The sequence below is a fragment of the Sinocyclocheilus rhinocerous genome, unplaced genomic scaffold (assembly GCF_001515625.1).
Source record: "Sinocyclocheilus rhinocerous isolate Xijiao unplaced genomic scaffold, SAMN03320098_v1.1 scaffold1413, whole genome shotgun sequence".
Taxonomy (NCBI): domain Eukaryota; kingdom Metazoa; phylum Chordata; class Actinopteri; order Cypriniformes; family Cyprinidae; genus Sinocyclocheilus; species Sinocyclocheilus rhinocerous.
In genome coordinates, this window is record NW_015639297.1 from 1,197,820 (window position 1) to 1,219,409 (window position 21,590).

The 21,590-nt window shown below is 37.9% G+C and overlaps 1 protein-coding gene across 1 annotated transcript in view; it reads left to right on the forward strand.

Annotated features, from left to right (window-relative positions):
- LOC107751159 (rho guanine nucleotide exchange factor 10-like protein) overlaps positions 1-21,590 on the forward strand; it is a 58,369-nt gene that overhangs the window by 16,730 nt on the left and 20,049 nt on the right. The window contains exons 6-15 of the mRNA XM_016566787.1: positions 193-320; positions 2,791-2,874; positions 4,268-4,376; positions 5,231-5,277; positions 5,459-5,515; positions 6,663-6,740; positions 10,169-10,348; positions 13,170-13,286; positions 14,339-14,431; positions 17,226-17,396. Coding sequence (XP_016422273.1) covers positions 193-320; positions 2,791-2,874; positions 4,268-4,376; positions 5,231-5,277; positions 5,459-5,515; positions 6,663-6,740; positions 10,169-10,348; positions 13,170-13,286; positions 14,339-14,431; positions 17,226-17,396 — 1,064 coding nt within the window. The remainder of the gene's footprint in view (positions 1-192; positions 321-2,790; positions 2,875-4,267; positions 4,377-5,230; positions 5,278-5,458; positions 5,516-6,662; positions 6,741-10,168; positions 10,349-13,169; positions 13,287-14,338; positions 14,432-17,225; positions 17,397-21,590) is intronic.

The window sequence follows — 21,590 nt, forward strand, 5'->3', positions numbered from 1 at the left end:
TATATATATATATATAATTTTACACTATCAAATTATATATAGATTTTTTAATTCTACAAGGGTTAAAGTGCCTGTGGTTGAAGAAACACCCATCTTTGTGTTATATAGATATTTTTGTATCGCCACATCATTGTTGGTAGTCCTTCGGTATTTACAGGACTGTACTGAACCCTGCTTTGCTTTGTGTGTCAGCTGACTTGATCTATGAAGACATACAGAAAGGGGAGGGCTTGCAAGGGCCCAATAATGGCTGGAGCTCAAGTGAGTTTGAAAGCTATGATGAGCAGTCCGACTCTGACAGGGCGCCAACCCGCAGCAAGGTGCGTGTGTGCATTTGTGTGTTAATTCAAGACTCCCCACAACTGCAATAATTACATCCCGACAAACATCTGATTTATTTTCACACATTTTCACATTCCTCATAATGATAAACCACAAAGGGCCGTAAAAAGATTTAAACCCTCCAAGGTTGCAGGCTGATTGATTGGTACGTGGTTTGATGATTTATTTGAGATGCGGGTTCTTGTGATACTTTAATGGTCTGTGGAGGGTTGCTGTGTGCTTTGCCACCACAAGAGTGCAGTGTTGGCCAGCACTTGCCTAATCGCTACTAACGCTGGGTGTAACTGACACACTTTTCCACTGCTCTATATTGCTGCGAATTTGAATTCAGTGTGCACTGTGTTATCTGCCCTTACACGTTCATGAGGTCACACTGGTATGGAAAACACTGCACAGGCGGCAGTCCCTCAGAAACCAATTTCCCATGGCCAGACTCACCTTTACCTCCGCTGAATTAGGCTCCATAAGATCCCTACTGCCAGACGACTCACAATAAGCAAGAATAAGATTGCTGAGTCTAATACCACAGTGATTTGAGCTCAGTTTAACAGTTATTCCTCCAGCTTTTTAGTGCATGTATAATTGGAAAGGAATGGTTTTCTTTTCGAAAGGTGTCAAGAGTTCCTATAGTGGGCTTGTTGAGATTAAAATGAACTCACAAGGACAAACAAGCAACAATTGACTTCACTACAGTACTGGATAATTGGGCTTTGGTCTTTGCAGCTGCATCAGAAACAGACAGTTTTATTATGAAAAAAAATAATAGTGACTGAAATACTTGATGGCAGTGTCTGTTTTTCTTTACAAATAGATATAAAATATTTATGAATATACACTGCAATTCAAAATTTTGGGGACAATAAGATTTTTAAGACAGAAATTAATGCTTTTATTTAGCAAGGATGCATTTAATTCACCAAAGTAATAGTAAATCCTTTTACAAAAGGTTTATATTTCAAATAAATGCTGTTGTTTTGAAAGTTCTGTTTATCAAAGAATCCATAAAAAAACCCTCTCAACTGTTTTCAACATTGATAATAAGAAATATTTCTTAAACACCAAAATCAAAATATTATAATGATTACTAAAGATTTATGCAACGCTGAAGACTGACATAATGGCTGCTAAAATTTGGTTTTGCCACCACACGAATAAATGCGTTTTAAAATACATTAAAATAGAAAACTGTTGCATTTAAACTGGGGCTGTCAACATTAACGTGTTAATGCACACGATTAGTTCAAAAATCCTTAACGTGTTAAAGTAATTTAACATAATGCAAAATTGCTGAAACACAATTTCTTTTCTAACCCTTTAACCAGATTTCCCTTCTCTGTCCAGTCCAATGATTCAGTAAGCGAGTGCATTTAAACAATCAGTCCAAAACAGCACTGATGTAAAGAAAACCAGGCTGATTACATCAGAGAAGGCGGAGAGAAGAGAGAATCAAGTTACGTTTTTAGTAAATTATTCATTCAAATGTGTTTCACTTTAAAACACAAGCTCTGTCATTTCAGTACATTCACATTGTTTCTACACACATTCAGGATGTTTTGATTCGTCATGTGTATGTTGCTGTGTTTAGTCATTATGAATGGATCTGTGTACTGTAGTATGTATAAGCAATCAGCTCAAAGCGGTTGGTTTAGGTTTTTTTTGGTGTCTCCATGTGGTCCTGTTCGGTATCGCAACTTGACTTGTCAACTGTACACTTACTGGTATACGCATTTTTAATCTGTGCATAAATTTATCAGTTGGACTACTTATAATTTGGTTCTTTGGTGTCCTTTTGGAGTCTCCAAGTGTCCTTTTTTGGAAAGACATCTCTGCTGGATATAGCAATAGATATGATAGATATGACGACAAAACAAACATCTTAAACAAGCTAAATCTTGTATTTGTACAATTATTTGTAGTTGTATGTTTTTGTTTTAAATCGTTTTCCAGTTTTTTTTCCCCCAAATGTTCCATCATCTAATTGCGGAACTGCACACACAAGATTCAGGGATATCAGAGGCACTGAAGGCAGCCTAGGTTCATTCTTTGAAAACTGATCAGATGGAAGCATATTATTCGACAGCATGTTTCACAAACATTGGATTTGGATGTGATGCCTTCCTACCTCCGTTTTGGATGCAGCCTGTGGCTTTGTTTTGGAAATGAGTAGGTGCTTGTCTGAGATTCACATTAGCGAGGGTGCACGTTTTGTCATAATCTAATCTTCCTCTGTCTATCCGACACTGCTTTGACTTAAAAATTAAGCCATGCCCCTGATTCCAGTCATTTCTCTTGCATATGCTTTTGTGGTTGATCCTGATTTTGCCTTACCCTCATCACTTCATTTCCCTCACTTTTATGCTTACCCCTTCATTCCTTCCTCTCCTCCATGTTGCCATGTTATTGCGCTCTCACCCATGGCCTGCATTGTTGCCGTGATGATACCCGTAGCTCTCCCCTGATGTTCGACGACTGAGAGAACGTTACACCAGGACCAAACAGGAGCTAGCCATGAGACTGGGGGGCAGACATCAGGTACACTCATGCACGTATGGGAAGAATGGGCTTTAGTAGGGTGAAATAGCTCAGAGCTGTAAATTGGAGCAATCACACAAACCTGGGATCAACTTGTTACACTCCTTCTCTTTTGCGCTTTTCCCTGCTGAAAGGACCAGCATGAATTTCCATGCTGTTTTATGCTGGTCAGTTGTTGCTGACCAACATAGACTTGCCGTCAACCAGACAAACTTAAATGTAGTAAAAAGCCTGGTGGCGCACTGACATCCCAGCATCCCATGCTTGGGGCCAGCATCCAGAGCACAGCATATGTAAGTCTTTTTCAGCAGGGTAAGTCTTTTTCATTTGAGTTTTCTCTCTCTCTGTCTTGCTTTTCTGTCCCTTTTTTATCTGTGTTCTGAGTCTCAGGGTCCATACATTGTGTTGTATGCTCCCAACAAACAGAGCAGAAGAGATACCTGTAGAAGTTCACCGCACTTGATCTTGTTTGGTCAAATAAATTTCATGTCATCAAACACAGACAACAAAGAAGTTGTGCAGATATTTGATGTTGTCTGCTTATATATATGCTATTCATTTATACAATGCTATATACAATAAAAAATGTTACATTATTTTTAAATATAATACTTTTTTTTTTAAATATAACGTATTTAAATATGAAATAATATAAATTTACACTACTGCTCAAAAACCACAACACAACGAAATTCGCACAACACAACAGAAACATGTCGCAACACAACAAAATTAGCACAACACAACGGGAACAAGTCGCAACAAAAAGAAATTCGCACAACACAATGGAAACATGTCACAACACAACGGAAACAAGCCACAACACTGTGAAATTAGCACAACACAATGAAATTGGTCCTATGCATTGGGTTGTGGAGATTTTGTTGTGTTGTGCACTACTGGTCCACCGTACTCTCTCACTTTTTCTTACACTGTTGTAAACAAACCGTTCAGATCGCTTCCACTATAAAACACTCCCATTTTGCTTCAGCTCTCCTGATCTCTAATTTGCTATGTATGACGGTGGGTTATGGGCACACTTGTGTATATATAAAGTAAACAGCTCTCATGTGGTTCAAGCAAGACATTTCCACATGCTCTCTATTAATGACCTGCTTTCGCAGAGATGGGACGCCCCCTCCTTTTTTTAAATATAAAAATATCACTGTAGCTTGATGTTCTCTCACTCGCTTAGGATCTTGTGGCTTGTGGCCATCGGAACAGCACTGAACTGGTGTCTCACAAATGGCAGGCGAACCCGAGCACGGCTGTTTACGCTCGAGGGCTTGAGATGGTCGACCTTTTTCCATAAGGGTCCACCACGTCACTGGTTTTGGAGGTACTCCAGCTCGGCTGCCTATGATTTTCTGTTCGCCTCTGGTCCCTTTTGCAGGTCCATCAGCTGATGCGGGCGGCACGTAGCGGAACGAAAGATGGCCTAGAGAAGACCAAAATCGCTGTGATGAGGAGAGTTTCATTCCTACATAAAAAGGACCACTCAGGTAATCTAAGAATTTAGAATTTAATTTGAGAATTTATCTTCTTTCGAGCACCCATCCTTACTCCTTTTCCTTTGATTGATAGAAAAAATCCCATTCAGGAAAGAAGCAATTATACATTTTTAATGCTTTTTTCCCCTCAGATGAACAGGGCTGTTCATTAAATTAAGCTAGACCTCTTTACAGATGGCAGATGATCTGGCTGTCATGAGTCAGACACGGCAGAAAAAGGCTGATGGAGTCCCAATACCTCTCAGTGCTTTCTTGTATTTTGCTTTTAAAAAGAAAATTGACTCTTGGAGGTTGGAGGCTGAAAAAAAGATGATGTGAAATATTTGGGAAGCTGAAAGGCAGTATAAATCAGACTGGGTCTTTAAAATAAAAGGTAGGGAGAAGAGCTGATGAGGGCATTTGGTGCACAGGAAAATTGGCTGGGATTGGTCCCATAATGCCCTACTGTACAATGGGGTAAGGTTACCTTTTGGAAGTGGAGACTGGCGCGATGCCTATTGAAATTGCACTCTAAATGAGGTACCACACTGCGTATAGTGCTAAACATTTTGATTTGGAGGTTCTTTTATTATCTTGAGATGCTGCAAAAACTTGTGTGAAGATTTTAAACCTTTGGGAAAAGGTGCAAAATTGTATGTCGGATGGTTTTCCTTTGTAGCCGTGTGGATTGAAAGATTGTTTGGATGTGGTTTAGAACAGCTTGTTCGGTACTGAGTTTGCAATGTACTTTGAATGTACTTTTTTCTGTTTGAGCATCTCTTCCGAGTTGTAATAAGATAGTAGTATATTCTTAGCTTTGCAGGGATATATGGTATGTTTGAACGTGTTTTTGTGTATCCTGACAGATGACACTGAGGATGATACAGGGTATCTGGATGTGATGGTATCAGAGGCAAAATTTGCAATGTACTTTGAATATACTTTTCTGTTTGAGCATCTCTTCCGAGTTGTAATAAGATAGTAGTATATTCTTAGCTTTGCAGGGATATATGGTATGTTTGAACGTGTTTTTGTGTATCCTGACAGATGACACTGAGGATGATACAGGGTATCTGGATGTGATGGTATCAGAGGCAAAACACCCACCTGCACAACTGGGACCAATGCCAGATGGGCTTAGCAGCCTGCAGGTGTGTGTATATGTATTTATTGATGTTTTAAATTGAGTGTGTACATAGTCCATGCCAAAATATACACATTTGAGGGAACCCATCAATTTGGTAGTAAAATTTGCATCCCAACCAAAGTGAAGATCTTTTCTTTTCAAATTCATACTATGGGCCAGATTTACTAACAGCTTGCACCAGAGCAAACCGTCTTTTGGCGTTAAAAATGTACTGTCAGGATTTACTAAAGACACGCAGTGAAGAATTGGCGCTGAAAAGGCGTGGACGCAGTTATTTTTGGGCCTGACCTTATTGAATTTGCATTTGTAGGAGTTTCCCTTTCAGCCACAAAATTTATGTGAGGAGAGTATTCAAATGAATCACGCAACCAGATTTACTAACATTTGTGCTCGTCAAATTACTGGTATTTACGCCATTATTTAACACCCCAAAAAAGCATGTCTTAAAGCAGTCGGTAATGTGCACTGCTCTTGGTAGATTGCGCTGGCTGCGTCTGTGTTCTTTAATGTGCGCATTGTTAGTAAATCAGCCGCAGAATTTTCCCCACTTTTATGGAATTGCGCTCTAATGCAAATTTTCCCTGTTTAGTAAATCTGGCCCTATGTCACTGTTTAATTTCTCAGTTTTCTCAGTTATCATGCTTATTGTGAAAGTTTTTCATCTTGTCCAAATTTAAATCAATATTGTAGACTTAACAAAATGAACTGTGGAAAGGCAAGAACACAGTTTAAAAACAAATTTGCTTGCTCAAAAATTAAGCGAGAAATCAGCACAGCTTTATGTTATACAGATTACATAGTTTAAGTACGGTAAGTTATTGTGCCACTAAATATAAATGTTGTATAATGCACATTAAAATACGTTGATCATCTGTTTTATCTATAGATCGAATGCATCGATACATCTGTTAATATAAATCATATAATTTAGATTTAATGATAAATGAAAGCTGTAATATAAATACTTACATAATAAATTATATAATTACTTAATTTACAATAGATATTTTTTTGGATAGATTATTTACAATAGATATTGACTACTGTTCGCAGAAATAATTAGATTCAGCAGTTGCACATTAAACTGATCAAAAGTGAAAAAAACAACATGTTTTATAATGTAAGAAATGTCTTGACCGTCTTGACCGCAGATTGTCCGACGCCATATTTTGGGCTCCATTGTGCAGAGTGAAAGGAGTTACCTGGACTCTCTTAAACGGATCCTACAGGTAAAATACTACTGCATCTGTCCCAAAAACAGCTGTGTTGGTGAAATTGTTGAAAAAAAAATGCTTTTGATAGGATTCAGTAGGGTCAATTTGCAAAGACAAAATGCGTTCACATATCGCGTCTTTTGCGCGCTCAAGTTCATTATTTCAAATGTAGGCAGGCGCGCTCATATTGAAAGCGACGCGGTCCGACGCGCTAATTTTTTCCAGGCGCTTCGCGCCGCATCGAGATAAAAACATTTAAACTTTTCAGAATGCCGCAAGCGCACCGCGGGTCATGTGACAAGAACAAACCAATCAGCTTCATCCTTTCCCGTAACAACATTGAAAGCTCAGCCAAGATGAAGGAACAGCTGATCATAGCTGTACAGGGATAGCCATTTTTGCAAGCGATTTTTTTTTGTGCTGCAAATCCATTTATCCTTTTCTGAAACTTCCGCGTCTTCATGGAGAGCACAGGCCATGGTTGCTTAGCAACGGCAGACGCCTCTGGAGCGCAAGCGCCCAAACGCTTTGGAAAAAAGCAGAAAGCGGCGTGAACATGTGAACGGCCCCTTAAACGTCTTTTTTTCTTCAGTGTGTGCTAACATCAAACTGAAACTCAATGATTCGATACTTCATACTCAGATAAATTTAAAAAACGTAGTTAAAATTCTAAAGTCAAATATTATTGCCACCTTTAATGTTTCTTAGAAATGCTTGTTATATGTAAACGTTAGTCAAAATGTCCCTATTTTTGTCTCTGACTGAACAACAAAAGTCATTGGAAGGATTCTAAATAATGTCAAGACGCTTCCTAATGTGAAAGCCCAGCTATTCAATGCCTCAAAACAAAAGATTACACTATCACTTTTCTTTAAAGGCAGGGTATGTGATTTTTCAAAAACACTTTAGAAAATTGATTCGGCCGAATAGCAACTGGGTTGCGTACGTATATGTGGGCCGGAGCTATCAAAATAGGGGCAAGACCCTTTTGGGGTAGGGGCATATTTGTTTTGGTGATTTCAAATATCAACATTGGCTACCAGAAATCACTTACTCTGCCTTTAATAATGAATTTGCCTTCACATTCACATTCCTTTAAATGGAAGCATGCAGATCTGGTGGGTTTCATAGTGTGGAGTTTCATTACACATAATTCTGATCTCAGCTAGTGTTGGAGAGAAAAGCATTTGTTATCACACTCCTTTGAAGGCACAGGCACCGTCTAAAATTGAATCGCAGATCAATGACAGCTTTACGCTCTATGAAATCTAGTCATTCAGGATCTGTCTCCAAGCTTTGTTGTCAAATCAAAGCTCTGCCGGGTGTACTTTACAATTCCTGCTCTCTTTATAGCATGCTAGACATGGTCTAGGGTGTTTAGATCAGGTGAAGTGGCCCCAAAGCAGGCGAGTGGGGGGCTGCATAATTAAGTTTAGTAGTGCCGTTGTGGGCAGATGCATCTTTAGAAAAAGATATAGTCCCATTGCCTCATCCTTTGTCTTGTTTTCTCTTTGTCGATAATTCATTAGTGCTGGAGACTTCAGGGTAGGAAAGAAAGCAGCCATGAAAAATCTATTGTGTCCACAGTCTAACTAGCAAAGTGTCTTTGCTTTTAAAGATTAGGTCTTGTAGTTTATCTATGAACATCACTAGCTTGTTTTGCAATTTAAGGAAATCAAGCCTAAACAAACATTTAACTAAGCACAGTTTGAATTCGACAATGTTGGAAAACAGTCAAAGCCAATATCAGAGAATTAACATTAGCAAATGAACAGTTTAAAGAAATTGTTCACCCAAATGTTGTTATGCTTCACTCACCTGCATGATACTTTATTTATTTTTTAAGTCATTTTGGATCTTAACAACCGCTTTCATATTTATTGTATCAAATGAGTAGCCCAAATATTGTGTTCAGTGAAAGAAAGTCATATGGGTTTAACTTTCCATTTCAGTTTAGCATTTTTAGGTGTTGTTGTAGGTTTCGGAGAATTAAGAGACATTTCAGGAGTCGTCTTTGAAATATTGTGAAATATTCAATTTTAAAAGAACTGTTCTTTTTTTAATACATTGTTAAAATGTATTCCTGTGATGGAAAAGCTGAATTTTCGGCAGCCATTAGTCCAGTCTTTAGTGTCATCCTAGTGTGATCCTAGTGTGATCCTTCAGAAATCATTCTAATATGCTCAAATTCTTCTTAGTATATTATTAACAATTCTTATTGTCAATGTTTAAAATTGTTTTTTTTTCTTAATATTTTCGTTAAAACCATTATACACTAACATTCAAAAATGTGGAGTCAGATAGCAGCCATTAGTCCAGTCTTTAGTGTCACATGATCCTTCAGAAATCATTCTAATATGCTCAAATTCTTCTTAGTATATTATTAACAATTCTTATTGTCAATGTTTAAAATTGTTTTTTTTTCTTAATATTTTCGTTAAAACCATTATACACTAACATTCAAAAATGTGGAGTCAGATTTAAAAAAAATAAATGAAATTACTTTTATTCAGCGCTAATGCATTTAATTGATCAAAAGTGACAGTAAAGACATTTATTTCTATTTCAAAATATTTCTATTTCTAATAAATGCTGTTCTTTTGAACTTTTTTCATCAAAGAATCCTGCAAAAATTATCACGGTTTCCAAAACAATTATAAGCAGCACAACTGTTTTCAAAATTGATAATAATATGAAATGTTTCTTAAGTACCAAATCAGCATATTACAATGATTTCTGAGAGATCACATGACACTGAAGGCTGGAGTAATGATGCTGAAAATTCAGCTTTGCCATCACAGGAATAAATTACATTTTAAAATCTGTTACACATTTTTTAAATTGTAATAATATTTCACAATATTACTGTTTTGACTGTATTTTTGATCAAATAAATGATGTCTTGGTGAGCATAAGAGACTTCTTTTAAAAACATTTAAAAAATCTTAATGATTACAAGCTTTTGACTAAATAAATCTGACGTCTTATACAATAGCTTGAGACAAGATACATACAATATAACAAAGACTAACTGAATAGTGAAACCCTGAAAAAAAAAGATATGTATATGTGTTCATCTCCATGTGTTCCATTACATGCGTTGTTCCAAAAATGTATTCATATATGCATATTGCACATATATATATATTTTTTATTATGCAAGTAAGGAATGTGACAATATTTACAAGTGCCAAATACATATTGCATATTGCACATTTGGAATCTTGTATTCAGATGAATGAAATGGATAATGCATAGTGTGATATTTTTTTATTTTTTTCCCCCACCTTGCTGTTAAGCTTAATTCAGCACATTTTTAATCTCACTTCCTTGTCAAGGTGAGGCAAGTTGGAGCTGTAAATGAATTATTCCTCATGTATAAATATAAAAAAAATCAGTAATTGCATACATAAGAAATATCTACATTTCCTATGGTCCTCTAGGAATACCAGCGACCTCTGATGGAGGCCGAGCCTCGGATCCTCAGTGTCAGGAAAATCCGGCCCATTTTTTTCCGTCTGCGGGAGATCATGCAGTGCCACTCCATGTTCCAGATTGCCCTGGCATCTCGGGTGGCCGAATGGGACTCTTGTGAAAAGATTGGGGACCTGTTTGTAGCTTCAGTGAGTAGGAAAATACTTGAAAATGACTGACCTCTAAACTAAACTACAGAACACTGAGCATTGTGTGTTATTATGCTTCTCTGTTGGCAAGCTGTTTCAGGTACTAATAGTGTTCTGCTCCAGTTTACTTCAAAAGCATAGTCAATTACTATGAGTGAGGATGGCTGTCTTTTACCAAAGTGTGTTGGCACCACTGGGTTGCAGGGCGTCTAATGGACTAATGAATGAGGTTTCTGTAGTGACCCTCCTCACAGGCAGCATCCATAAGCTGCTCTCATTATTCTTCCGTTAAAAGATAGAGTTTGGCCTGTCTGACCTGCTTTTATTGCATAGCACTACTGGTTTTTACAAAGTCCCTGGAGCACAAAGAAGTACCATAGAGAGAACACTTAAAGCTGAAGTTGCACTGCTGTGCATTGGAGAGCAGAAAATACCCACAAACCACATAACACATCATATTGCATCCGTTTGCACAGTTCTTCTGTTATTGAGTGCATATGTACACACTTTGGGGCAAATTTAATATGGTTGAACTTGGGGCTACACGATATATCGTTTCAGCATCGATATCGCGATGTGCGCATCCGCAGGATGTGCGATGTTTAGTATAGGCTACTGATCGTTAAATTTATACTGATTGTTTTCTTGGCTCACACACAGACAGACGCGACAGCTGTACAGAGATACCCATTTTAAATACATTTAGTAGCGGAGCTACTGCACGCGATATTCAGTGCTGGAAATCCATTTATCCTTTGTTGAAACTTCCACGTTGTCGTGGAGAGCGCAGGTCACGGTTGCTTAGCAAACTCCCGAGCGCTTTGGAAAGAAGGAAAAAGCGGAGCGACTGGCGTTTTCCCACACGTTTTTAGGCGTGAAATGTGAACGGTTCCAAAGTCTGTCTACACTGGACGTGACCGTTGCATATCATTTGAACTTTGTGTCAGTACGTCATAAAGAGAACGCGGCATTAGCTTACTGTCGGAGATTTGTTGTGCCGCGCCGCATCTAGTGTAGACAGACAGCATCACTGATTATAATGAGTTCATTGTATTTTGTCGCGTCGCACCGCGCCGCTCACATCCGGTGTAGACACGGTGAGAGCCACGCATATGTACGTGAACACTGAATTCTGTTCACTTCTGTGTCTATTTGTGCCTGAAATACTGTGTTCTGCAAGTATCCTTGTAAACGCAGTTGCTTATGGCTTGGGTGAAGAGAAACAATTGAGAAAGAAAATGGATATGTAACAGTAGCCTATATTGGTTTACAGCAGTTTAATGATCCTGAGGCTTTCTGTGTTATAAATGTTAATCAAACAACAAAACGCAAAGAAAAATCACTTTTGTAGCTTTAACACAGATTTATTAGATTTAATTTATACAGTGAAGACTATGCAGTTTTATTTTACATTTGATTATTACATTTCTGTACCTGAATACTGTTAGACTAACCTGAAAAATATAAAGCACTGCTTATTTCATTTGTATCTTTGTTCTGTTATATTGATCTATGCTTGTAATTTGTTTATTTCCTATGCTGATTTACTTGCCTACAAAATCACCCCAATCATTATTTATTTCCAAATAAACTATTCAAGTCATGTGGTGATTTTTTTTTTCATATCGCAATATATATCGCAGAAAAATAAAATGTCGCAATGTGAGTTTTTTCCAATATCGTGCAGCCCTAGTTGAACTGCAGACGAAGACAGCATAAATTATTTGCATGCATTGTCTGTGTTGTTTTAGCACCTGATTGATTATGAAAATCTGGTAATGGCTCTAAAATACCCAAATTGGCTGTTTAAAATGCTGAAATTGTGCTCATCTACACTGTGCATATGGTTATGATGGTCTTATCCACTATTGGATCATCATTTGATGAATCACTTTGCCATGATTAATAGAAAATGTACACAAACCTCTCTTATGAATAAAATAGTTGGATATATAAGTATATACATGCAGAGATATATACAGTATAGCAAATCTCAGCTGCTTGTTTTTTTGTCATTGCAAAATGTAAACTACTGTATATTATCACCAATCTCACATCTGCTAATTGTGACGTAAAATATTACAACATTAACATGATTTTCTGTAAAGCTGCTTTAAAACCATGTGTATTGTGAAAAGCGCTATACAAATAAAATGAGAATGAGATTGTATGAATTCATACAAATTAGACACTAATTTGCTAAAAACCTAAAAAGAATTGCGAATTGTTTAACAGCTGTTCATAACACAATCCTAATAGATTTTGCACTGAAATACTGCTCGCTGCAAGGTGCTGCAACTGTTTCGTAAATTTGCCCTGTATGTGTGTTTGTTGATAATAACATCTTTACCCGCGTGTATCATTTCCTGCCATACTTGGCGTCCCCAAAGGGGAGGTAGAGTTTGACAGGGGTTAACGTCTATTTGTGGCTCGTTAATGTCCTCTCCACGTCCTGCGAGCACTGCTGCTGTCAGCAGGTCTGTTCAGCTTCAATCAAAGCAGAGCGAATGGATGGCTGCCATTTTGCCTGCTCTAAAACACCCGGCAGTAATGGACTGTCCCTGGGATGGCAAAAAGTGGTGCTGCGTTGCATAAATACCACACTGAAATTACTGTTTACTTCCATTCCTTTGCCCTGTAATCACCTTTAGAGTGGCCTGCCCACCACGACAGCAAAATTCAAGAGCAGTCTCAGAGCAGGAGAAACTGTTCATGTTGAGAGCTGCTATAAACAAAGAAGAAAATGAACAGAAAACCAAATTAAATGTGATTTCTCTGAACATGTGTTTGTATAAATATCTTCTCTCTGCATCCCTCTTAGTTCTCGAAATCAATGGTGCTGGACGTATATAGTGATTACATCAATAATTTCACCAATGCCATGGCCCTCATTAAGAAAGCCTGCATGTCTAAACCAGCATTTCTGGAGTTTCTCAAGGTAAGAGCTGATATTTGCTGCCAATATCCTCTTCAAGAAACGCAAGTTTCACCCTAAATCACCTCTGTCTACTGCTGTGCTGTGCTGCTATATGGATTATTGACTTCTTTCTTGTCTGTTTTTCCTGTTGCACTGCAAAAAAAATCCTATTATGGAGTATGCTTTTTTACTTTTCCAGTTAGTTCATTCAAAAACAAAAATTCTGTTATCATTTAATCATCCTCATGTTGTTCAAAACTTAACTTTTCTCTTTTGTGGAACATAACAGAAGATATTTTGCAATGACTTTAAAGATATCTCCTTTTTAATTGTAGAAAATAATATATTTAATATAAGTGCATTTAATTTCAAAAAGTGTATCAAATAAGTTAAAAAAGTAAAGATATATTCTCCAAAAAGTCCCAGTATCTAAAGCAGTGCTTCTTCTAAAGCAATTTTACCTTCTTTCAAGAATGATTTGATATTTTAACTGAAAAATTAGTCAGAAAGACTAAAAACACAAGAATTCATTAGACATTAATTTGAATAGTTTTGATGTTAGTCAGAGAGTGAGAGAGAACATCTTTCGCTTGCAGCATTTCAGGCAAGCCACTTACATTCTGAATGGATTATAAGTGTTGCTTTTTTCTTCAAAATATTTGACCTTGTAAATGTGAAACTGAGGTTATCTGTTCTTTAAAGCTGCATAAACCGCAAAAATGTGTGTAGTGTTATCATGGCAACACATTTCCACGGTGACTTGAATCTTTAACATCTGTAAAAGCGACTGAACTCCACAAATGCTTAGTTGACCATAGTCTAATATCCTTGCTTTGAAATCTGCTGGAGGGCTCTCAAGTACACCTACTCCCTGACAGTGCGCAGCCTAATGATTGCCAGAGTCTGCTGGCAGGCATGAACGAATCAATAGTGTAATGCTAACCTCCACCCACCTCTCTGACTCCCCTGAGTGTCAAGATTCTTCTGCTCTGTATGTGGAAATTACTATGTCTGCCTTTTTCTCTTCCTTTGCCTTTCTCTCAATATGTGGTTGCATCTCTTTACGCTTGCAGAAGAAGCAGGTGTCCAGCATTGACCGCATAACTCTCTATGGTCTGATGGTAAAGCCTATTCAGCGTTTTCCTCAGTTCATCCTCCTCCTGCAGGTCAGTATTTATCCATAAACTGTTCACACAGTGCTGTCGTTTAGAGTGCTTGAGGGGTTGTGCTCCTTTAAGTAACTGGAAATTAGTTGCCAAGCAAGTCTATTAGAAGCTGAATGACTGGCTAAGACCATGCCAGGTCTTCTTGCAGCCTATTGGCTCACAGGTTTGCTCTTCCCTTGGCTTATGGCCGTGATACAGAATTGGGTGTATGTCAAGACTCCTATCGAGAGAACTTGAATAAACCAGCAAGCACGCACATTGCATAAATAAGGCAGTTCACCCCAAAACTAACTTTCTTCTGTGAAATCCACAGGAAAAAATGTTGAAGAATGTGCTTGTAACTAATTTCCATATAGTGCATTTGGACCAAAATTACAATTTTGAAACATGGACAGTCTGAGTCCCTATTCACTTTCAGTGTGTAAAAATGAATGTTTAGCACATTGTTCTACATTTCTCCTTTTGTGCCCAAAAAGTAAAATGGGCTTGGAACGACATGAGAGTGAGTAAATTACATTGTAATTTTAAATAAATAAACACTTCAAATGTCCATTCTGTCACACAAACAAGTCACGTGCCAAAATGTCAGAGCATTATCAAGATCTACTTCAGAAATATCACATTGACCTCTTCAGCCAGTGGGTCTCAGGTGACAGTGAAATGTCATGAATTCACCAAATTTACATCGTCAAACAGTTTGTACTACTGCCTTAATCTCTCTCATGTCATTCCTTCACTTCTGTTCATTTTTATGGACAAGGAACAAGCGAGGAATTCACCACTGCAATTCCCCATGCAGGAGAAGTGCTGTGGCACTTAATTTCATACCTCAGTAGGCATCGATTACCCATGAATTTTGATAGATAAGTTATGAATGGGAATAAGGTTTTTTTTTCAGTGCTCTGACTTGAGAATAGCCTGTGTTTAATCACACATTAAACAGAACAAGATCTGATGACAGACTGCGACCTTTATGCACTTCCTCCTTTTTAGTGGCCTGAATCAACCACAAACAGACGCATCTTATTAGAAACAGAAATAGAAAGAAATAGAAATAGAAAGATGTGTTAGGCAGAATGTCTAAGCTGTTCTTTTCCATATAATGGTTAAAAATACGTGCAATAAAAGTGTAATAAAACAGTGGCTTTTTAAGTAATTTAAGTTATCGATTACTCTCTGTTTTTCCACGTTTCATTCTTATTGCAGTCACAATTGGTAATTTGACATCCACATGGACAAATGACATTTGGCAATGGCGACATCAAACTTGGCACATTTTTATACTGAATACCAAGTAGAGCTGAATTCAAGTGCTTGATTTATGCTTCAAACAAAACAACAGCAACAACAAATTGCCGTTGAATATAAAGAAAACATTAGTCATTATTATGAGCAAATTTTTCAGTATGTTTAGATTACCAAGAAAACTACTTGTATTATAGTATTTGAAAATTAGTTTTTATTAACTAACATTAACATGTAGAAATAAAATATAATTATTGCCATTTATAGAACTTTTAAATTGATCAAGCCACCATTAATGCATACAGCTTAGGTGTTATTAATGCAAGGGTGTTATAAATAAAGTACTCTTGTACTTCTAGTTAAATTGTCTCTTGACTCCACAAAGTTGTAAATTTAATTAATACTGGTATGACAGCTAATATGACAGTTTAGGCTAACTATTTTTTGAATAAATGAGCAAAGTGCATAACGTCTCGGTTACGTATGGTAACCCTCGTTCCCTGAAGGAGGGAACCGAGACGTCCCGTCGGATGACCGACGAATTGGGATCTCGCTTAGAGAGACCAATCTACTTCGAGTGTAAACTAAACGAGCCAATGCACATTGGCATGCGATTATTGTTAGCAAGCCGACCCGAAGTCGGGGCCTCTCAGTGCTTCTACCCGTTTGAGGTGAGAACACAGGAAGATACCGGCTCCACACGAAGGCTATAGAGTCTAGCGGACGTGTAGGGGTCGCCCAGCCCGCAGCTGTACAGATATCTGCCAGCGAGGCGCCACGAGCGAGCGGCCAGGAGGATGCCACACTCTAATTGAATGAGCTCGCAACCTGAACGGGCAGGGCACACCCTGTGCCTGATAAGCCAGGGTGATGGCATCCACTATCCAGTGGGCCCATCCTCTGCTTAGAGACGGCATTCCCCTTCTGCCGGCCTCCGTGACAGACAAAGAGCTGGTCTGAGGTCCTGAAGCTTTGCTCTGTCCCGTCCGAGCCTTAAGGTGCTACGTAGACCGGACGCAAAGCTTCAGGACCTCAGACCAGCTCTTTGTCTGTCACGGAGGCCGGCAGAAGGGGAATGCCGTCTCTTACACTCGAAGTAGATTGGTCTCTCTAAGCGAGATCCCAATTCGTCGGTCATCCGACGTGACGTCGAGAGTGACCGACTGAAAGGGAACTGGAAATGTTGAGTTGTCTGCACTGTCTATGTCCTTTTCTCTCTCTCCGCTGTTTCTCAGAGAGAGTTTGTGAACGATTGTTGTTTCAGTGCACAGTGTGTTAATGATTCCCAGAGGGCTGGTAACATGCTTCTCTCCTGAACGTGAGATGGTACTGTTATTCTGACCCTCTTTTCTTGCTTTTGAGTGGGAGTAAAGGTACCAGCAGCTTTAAATGAATGCTAATAGTGCTATAGTACATCACAATGGCTAATGTGTTGTCTGTGCAGTAGAGGTGCAGTCATTAATCTCTTCCATTAGCTTCCTCAAGTGAGTCCCTTTTACTTTTTTACTTTCTTTGCTGTTAGAATCATTCCCTCTCTCTCTGCCTTTAGGATATGCTGAAGAACACTCCCAATGGCCATGTGGACAGGCTGCCCTTGCAATTGGCTCTGACTGAATTGGAGACCCTTGCTGAGAAACTCAATGAGCAGAAAAGGGTGGCTGATCAGATCACTGAGACGCAGCAGCTGGCTCGCTGTGTCAGTGACCGCTCTCTCAGCAAGGTGAGAAAAACACGAGCATGCGCACAGTTACTCAGCTGTGATAGCAGGATGCTGTTGCCTTGATGTAATCACAACAGTGTAATTCCTAATCAGAAAACCATTTCATGGTTTCGTTCCGACTTCCCTGTTCTTAGACATTTTTGCAATTGCTTTTCACCAGCTGGTCTCGAGGTCATCATGTTCACACAGCTTTTTTCAGCTACAGCTGTGGTTCATCACATTAACAATGGACATGTTACACTTGCATTTGACAACCAGAAAGTGTAACGATGCTTTTTGTCTTAATTTTGTCTTATAATGTCTTATTTTATCATTTGAAACCTAAAAAAACTCTTCTTTTGTGAAATGTCTTTTTTTTTTTCATTTGTAACTTTTCCAACTTCATACATTTTTAATGTGTCGTAGGTTTCAGAATTGTTTTTGGATCCACTGCACACTACCGTTGAAAAGTTTGGGTCAATATTTCACAGTATTGCTGTTTTTTTCTGGATATAAATGCAGACTTGGTTAGCGGTATGACTTCTTAAAAAAACATTTTAGTAGTGTATGTGTGTAAAGCTAAATCTGTATTAGAGAAGTTTATTGCGGGAGGTTCGCTAATGGCCAATTAACTGCATTACCACAAATAATTCTGAGCATGGGCACCACTATGGTTTCTGGGCGCCCTGAACAGCATATTGACTCAGGCCCCCCTCGGTAGAAATCACGTTCTCTGGTGTTTGTGTCGGCCCCCTCTCATATCAGGGCCCTTTGAATCGTCCTAACCGGTGTGACTGCTACTGTTACCCCCGTGTGTGTGAGAGAGAGAGAGAGTGAAGGAAAGAGAGAGGTGTTCAGTTAAAATGTTGATACTAGCTTGTCTGTATATTATTCATCATAAATATTTTATTTAGCATTCCCTTCACCTTATGATTTCATAAAATCACTTCAAGAAAGTTCACAAATTCCCACTTTTGTCCAGCCACAACAGCCTGCAGGCACTTTTCTGTCCATCAGAATGTCAGAACGTGACATGATTAATGATGTAGAACAACAGGGCAGTTTTTTTCAGTCATGACCTCGACATAAGCCATCGATGTTGCACAATCTGCGTTGACTTTTAAATGTCCCACTGGAGCCATGCATCTTAAAGGCAGCTGTACACCTGGCTTAATTAATAATCTAAGACTAAATGCAATTTAGTAACGTGTTTTAAAGGGGTCATATGATGCTTTTTTAAAGATCATTATTTTGTGTATTTGGTGTAACAGAATATGTTGACATGCTTTAATGTTCAAAAAACACATTATTTTTCAAATACTGTACATTATTGTAGGTCCTCTATGCCCCGCCTCTCTCAAACGCTTCGTTTTCTACAAAGCCCCCTCCTTAATCGAATAGAAAACCGAAATCGAATCGAATTGAGAGCTTGAAAATCGAAATCGAATCTAATTGGAACATCTGAATCGATACCCAGCCCTAGTGCTCATATGGCAACTGTAGGTCTCTGTCACCTAACAAAGAGCCTTTAAACAGCCTGCCAAGTATCTGGATATTACAGCTGACCCTGAAAATAACTGACCCATCTCCTTTTATATCTGGCCTGCATTTTTTATTTAATGGAATCATCAGCAAGCAATGATGGTCCGTTAATGCACTACAGCAGCACCTGAATACATGGCAGGTGTGTTTCTCTTCCATTACCATGAGTAAGAGAGTAAATGAGACACTTAATTGGAACATTGCTATCAGTACCTCTTGTTTGGTTCACTTGCTTTTACTTTCTCTCTTCATCTCTCTCTATATTGCTCTGTGTCTCGCCTTCCTCCACTGCAGTCATTTCTCTCTCTCTCTCTCTCTCTCTCTCTCTCTCACTTTCTCACTTTCTCCTTCTGATGTTGGACTCTTTCTCTTTAGCTCTGTTGCATAAGCAGCATTTTAAGTCCACTCTCAAAATGAAGGGTATTCAAATGTATATTTTGGTTTCAAATATATATACATATATACGTTTTTAAATGTATTTTTTATGTTCCATTTATTTGTTTAGATATGTTTAACCTGTTAACTGTCACTGGTCATCTAGTGGAAATGTTTGGTACTGCAGCACAAACAAAAACGTACTAAAAGCTCATTTTTTGAGATATCAACCTCAAATTTGGAACACAACTTGTTCAGATTTTTGTTTTTTATTTTCTCTGCAGTTTTAGACTTTATCATGTTTTGTAAAAATATATATTTTAAATAAAATATTACAATATTTGTACGTTTATTTAAGTTTAATTGACATATTTTTTCACTTATGCAATAATTTGCCAATTGTCTTCTTTAAAAAGAGACAAAATTTAAGTATGTGCTTCAAAGTATTCAAGATTTATAGCAATTTAAGTTGGAAATGTAATTTTTAGGTCTGTACTCAAAAAGTGGAACTGACAGTTAACAGGTTAAATATGTAGCACTGTGGTACTGTGAGGCACAACATTTCATTCCTTTGTACAGTTGTGGTCACAATAATTAGCCCCCTTGGTAAATATGTGACCCTGGAGCACAAAACCAGTCTTAAGTCGCTGGGGTATATTTGTAGCAGTAGCCAAAAATACATTGTATGGGTCAAAATTATCGATTTTTCTTTTATGCCAAAAATCATTAGGATATTAAGTAAAGATCATGTTCCATGAAGATATTTTGTAAATTTCTTACCATAAATATATTAAAACTTAGTTTTTGATTAGTAATATGCATTGCTAAGAACTTCATTTGGACAAATTTAAAGGCGATTTTCTCAGTATTTTGATTTTTTTGCACCCTCAGATTCCAAATTTTCAAATAGTTATATCTCGGTCAAATATTATCCTATCCTAACAAACCATACATCAATGGAAAGCTTATTTATTCATGCTTTTTGCTTTTATTCATGCTTTCTGATGATCTATACATCTCAATTAAAAAAAATTGAACAGGGTCACATATGAGCAAAGAAGGCTGCAAAAATAAATCTGCGTTGTTTTTTTTTTTACTGATCTTTCATTCAAAAAATTCACAAAACTCAAACCTTTCATTGAAGTAAAATAATTGGTTGTGGAGAAATCTTATTATGAAATATTTTTTTCTCATATACGTGTTGGCTAATATTATTGGCCCCTTTTTATTCAATACTTTTTGCAGCCTCCATTAGCCAAGATTTTGTCTTGAAATCCTCCCAAACAATTTGTGATGACATAGGAGCTGTTTGATATATATATATATTCATAACTTATTTTTCCTCAAAAAATTGAGAACGAAAAACTGTTTAAAGTGAAAACTAATTTGTAATTTTACTTGTCTGGAATTCAAATGTACAAAATTCAATTTGGAATCTATAAAATATGCCATTAAATTGTATTTTGTGAAGTTCAAATATAAAAAATACCATCTTTTTTCATGAAGTTGAATTTTAGTTAACATGCAAGAATGCTTCCTACAGTATGCAGGACGTTTGACAGCAAGGCAGCTTTTCTCCAGTTGTGTGTTTGATTTTATCTTTATGGCCTTTTCAACATAAAGTCGAGAGTGATGAGAAAGTGGGGGGAGAGATGGGGAGGTTTTGAACCTGTATCCCTGTGTGCACAACCGCTTTTACTGTGTATGTAATGAGCATATGTGTTGTGCACTACCTACTGTGCAGTGGCTTCAACCTTACCATTTTTTTCAGGGATTTCAGCTGCATTCCAGTGTGAAACAGTCAGTTCTATTACCCCATATACACGCAATGAAATATTCATCGTCTGTCTCAGACTATCTGAGTTAGTAGGCCGGCAGATATAGTATGCTGCACAGGCTAAGACTGCAGCGTCTCCCTGTCGCTCCTCAGCAAGCACATCACATACACCACTGTCGCTTACTCTCTCTCTCTCTCTCTCACACACACTCAAACATTACAAACCATTTCAGTCACACTCTCAAGTCCCTAAAAAGGATATCTGTCCTTCCCCCGCAACATTCCGTTTGCCTTTTGAGCCTTTGGGTGGTGCTCTTACTATAAAAACACAGCGCCTGGAGCATGCCTTCTGACTGACTGAAGGTCTAATTTTTCAATGCATTTCAACAAAGGCCAAGCAGTGTTGCCAATTCCCTCTGGATCCGGCGACTCATTTTGTGTGATGCGGGCTACAGAAGCAGATGCATTATTTATAAAACTACTCTCCTGACTGATCAAACACCAGCACGCAATATTTATTT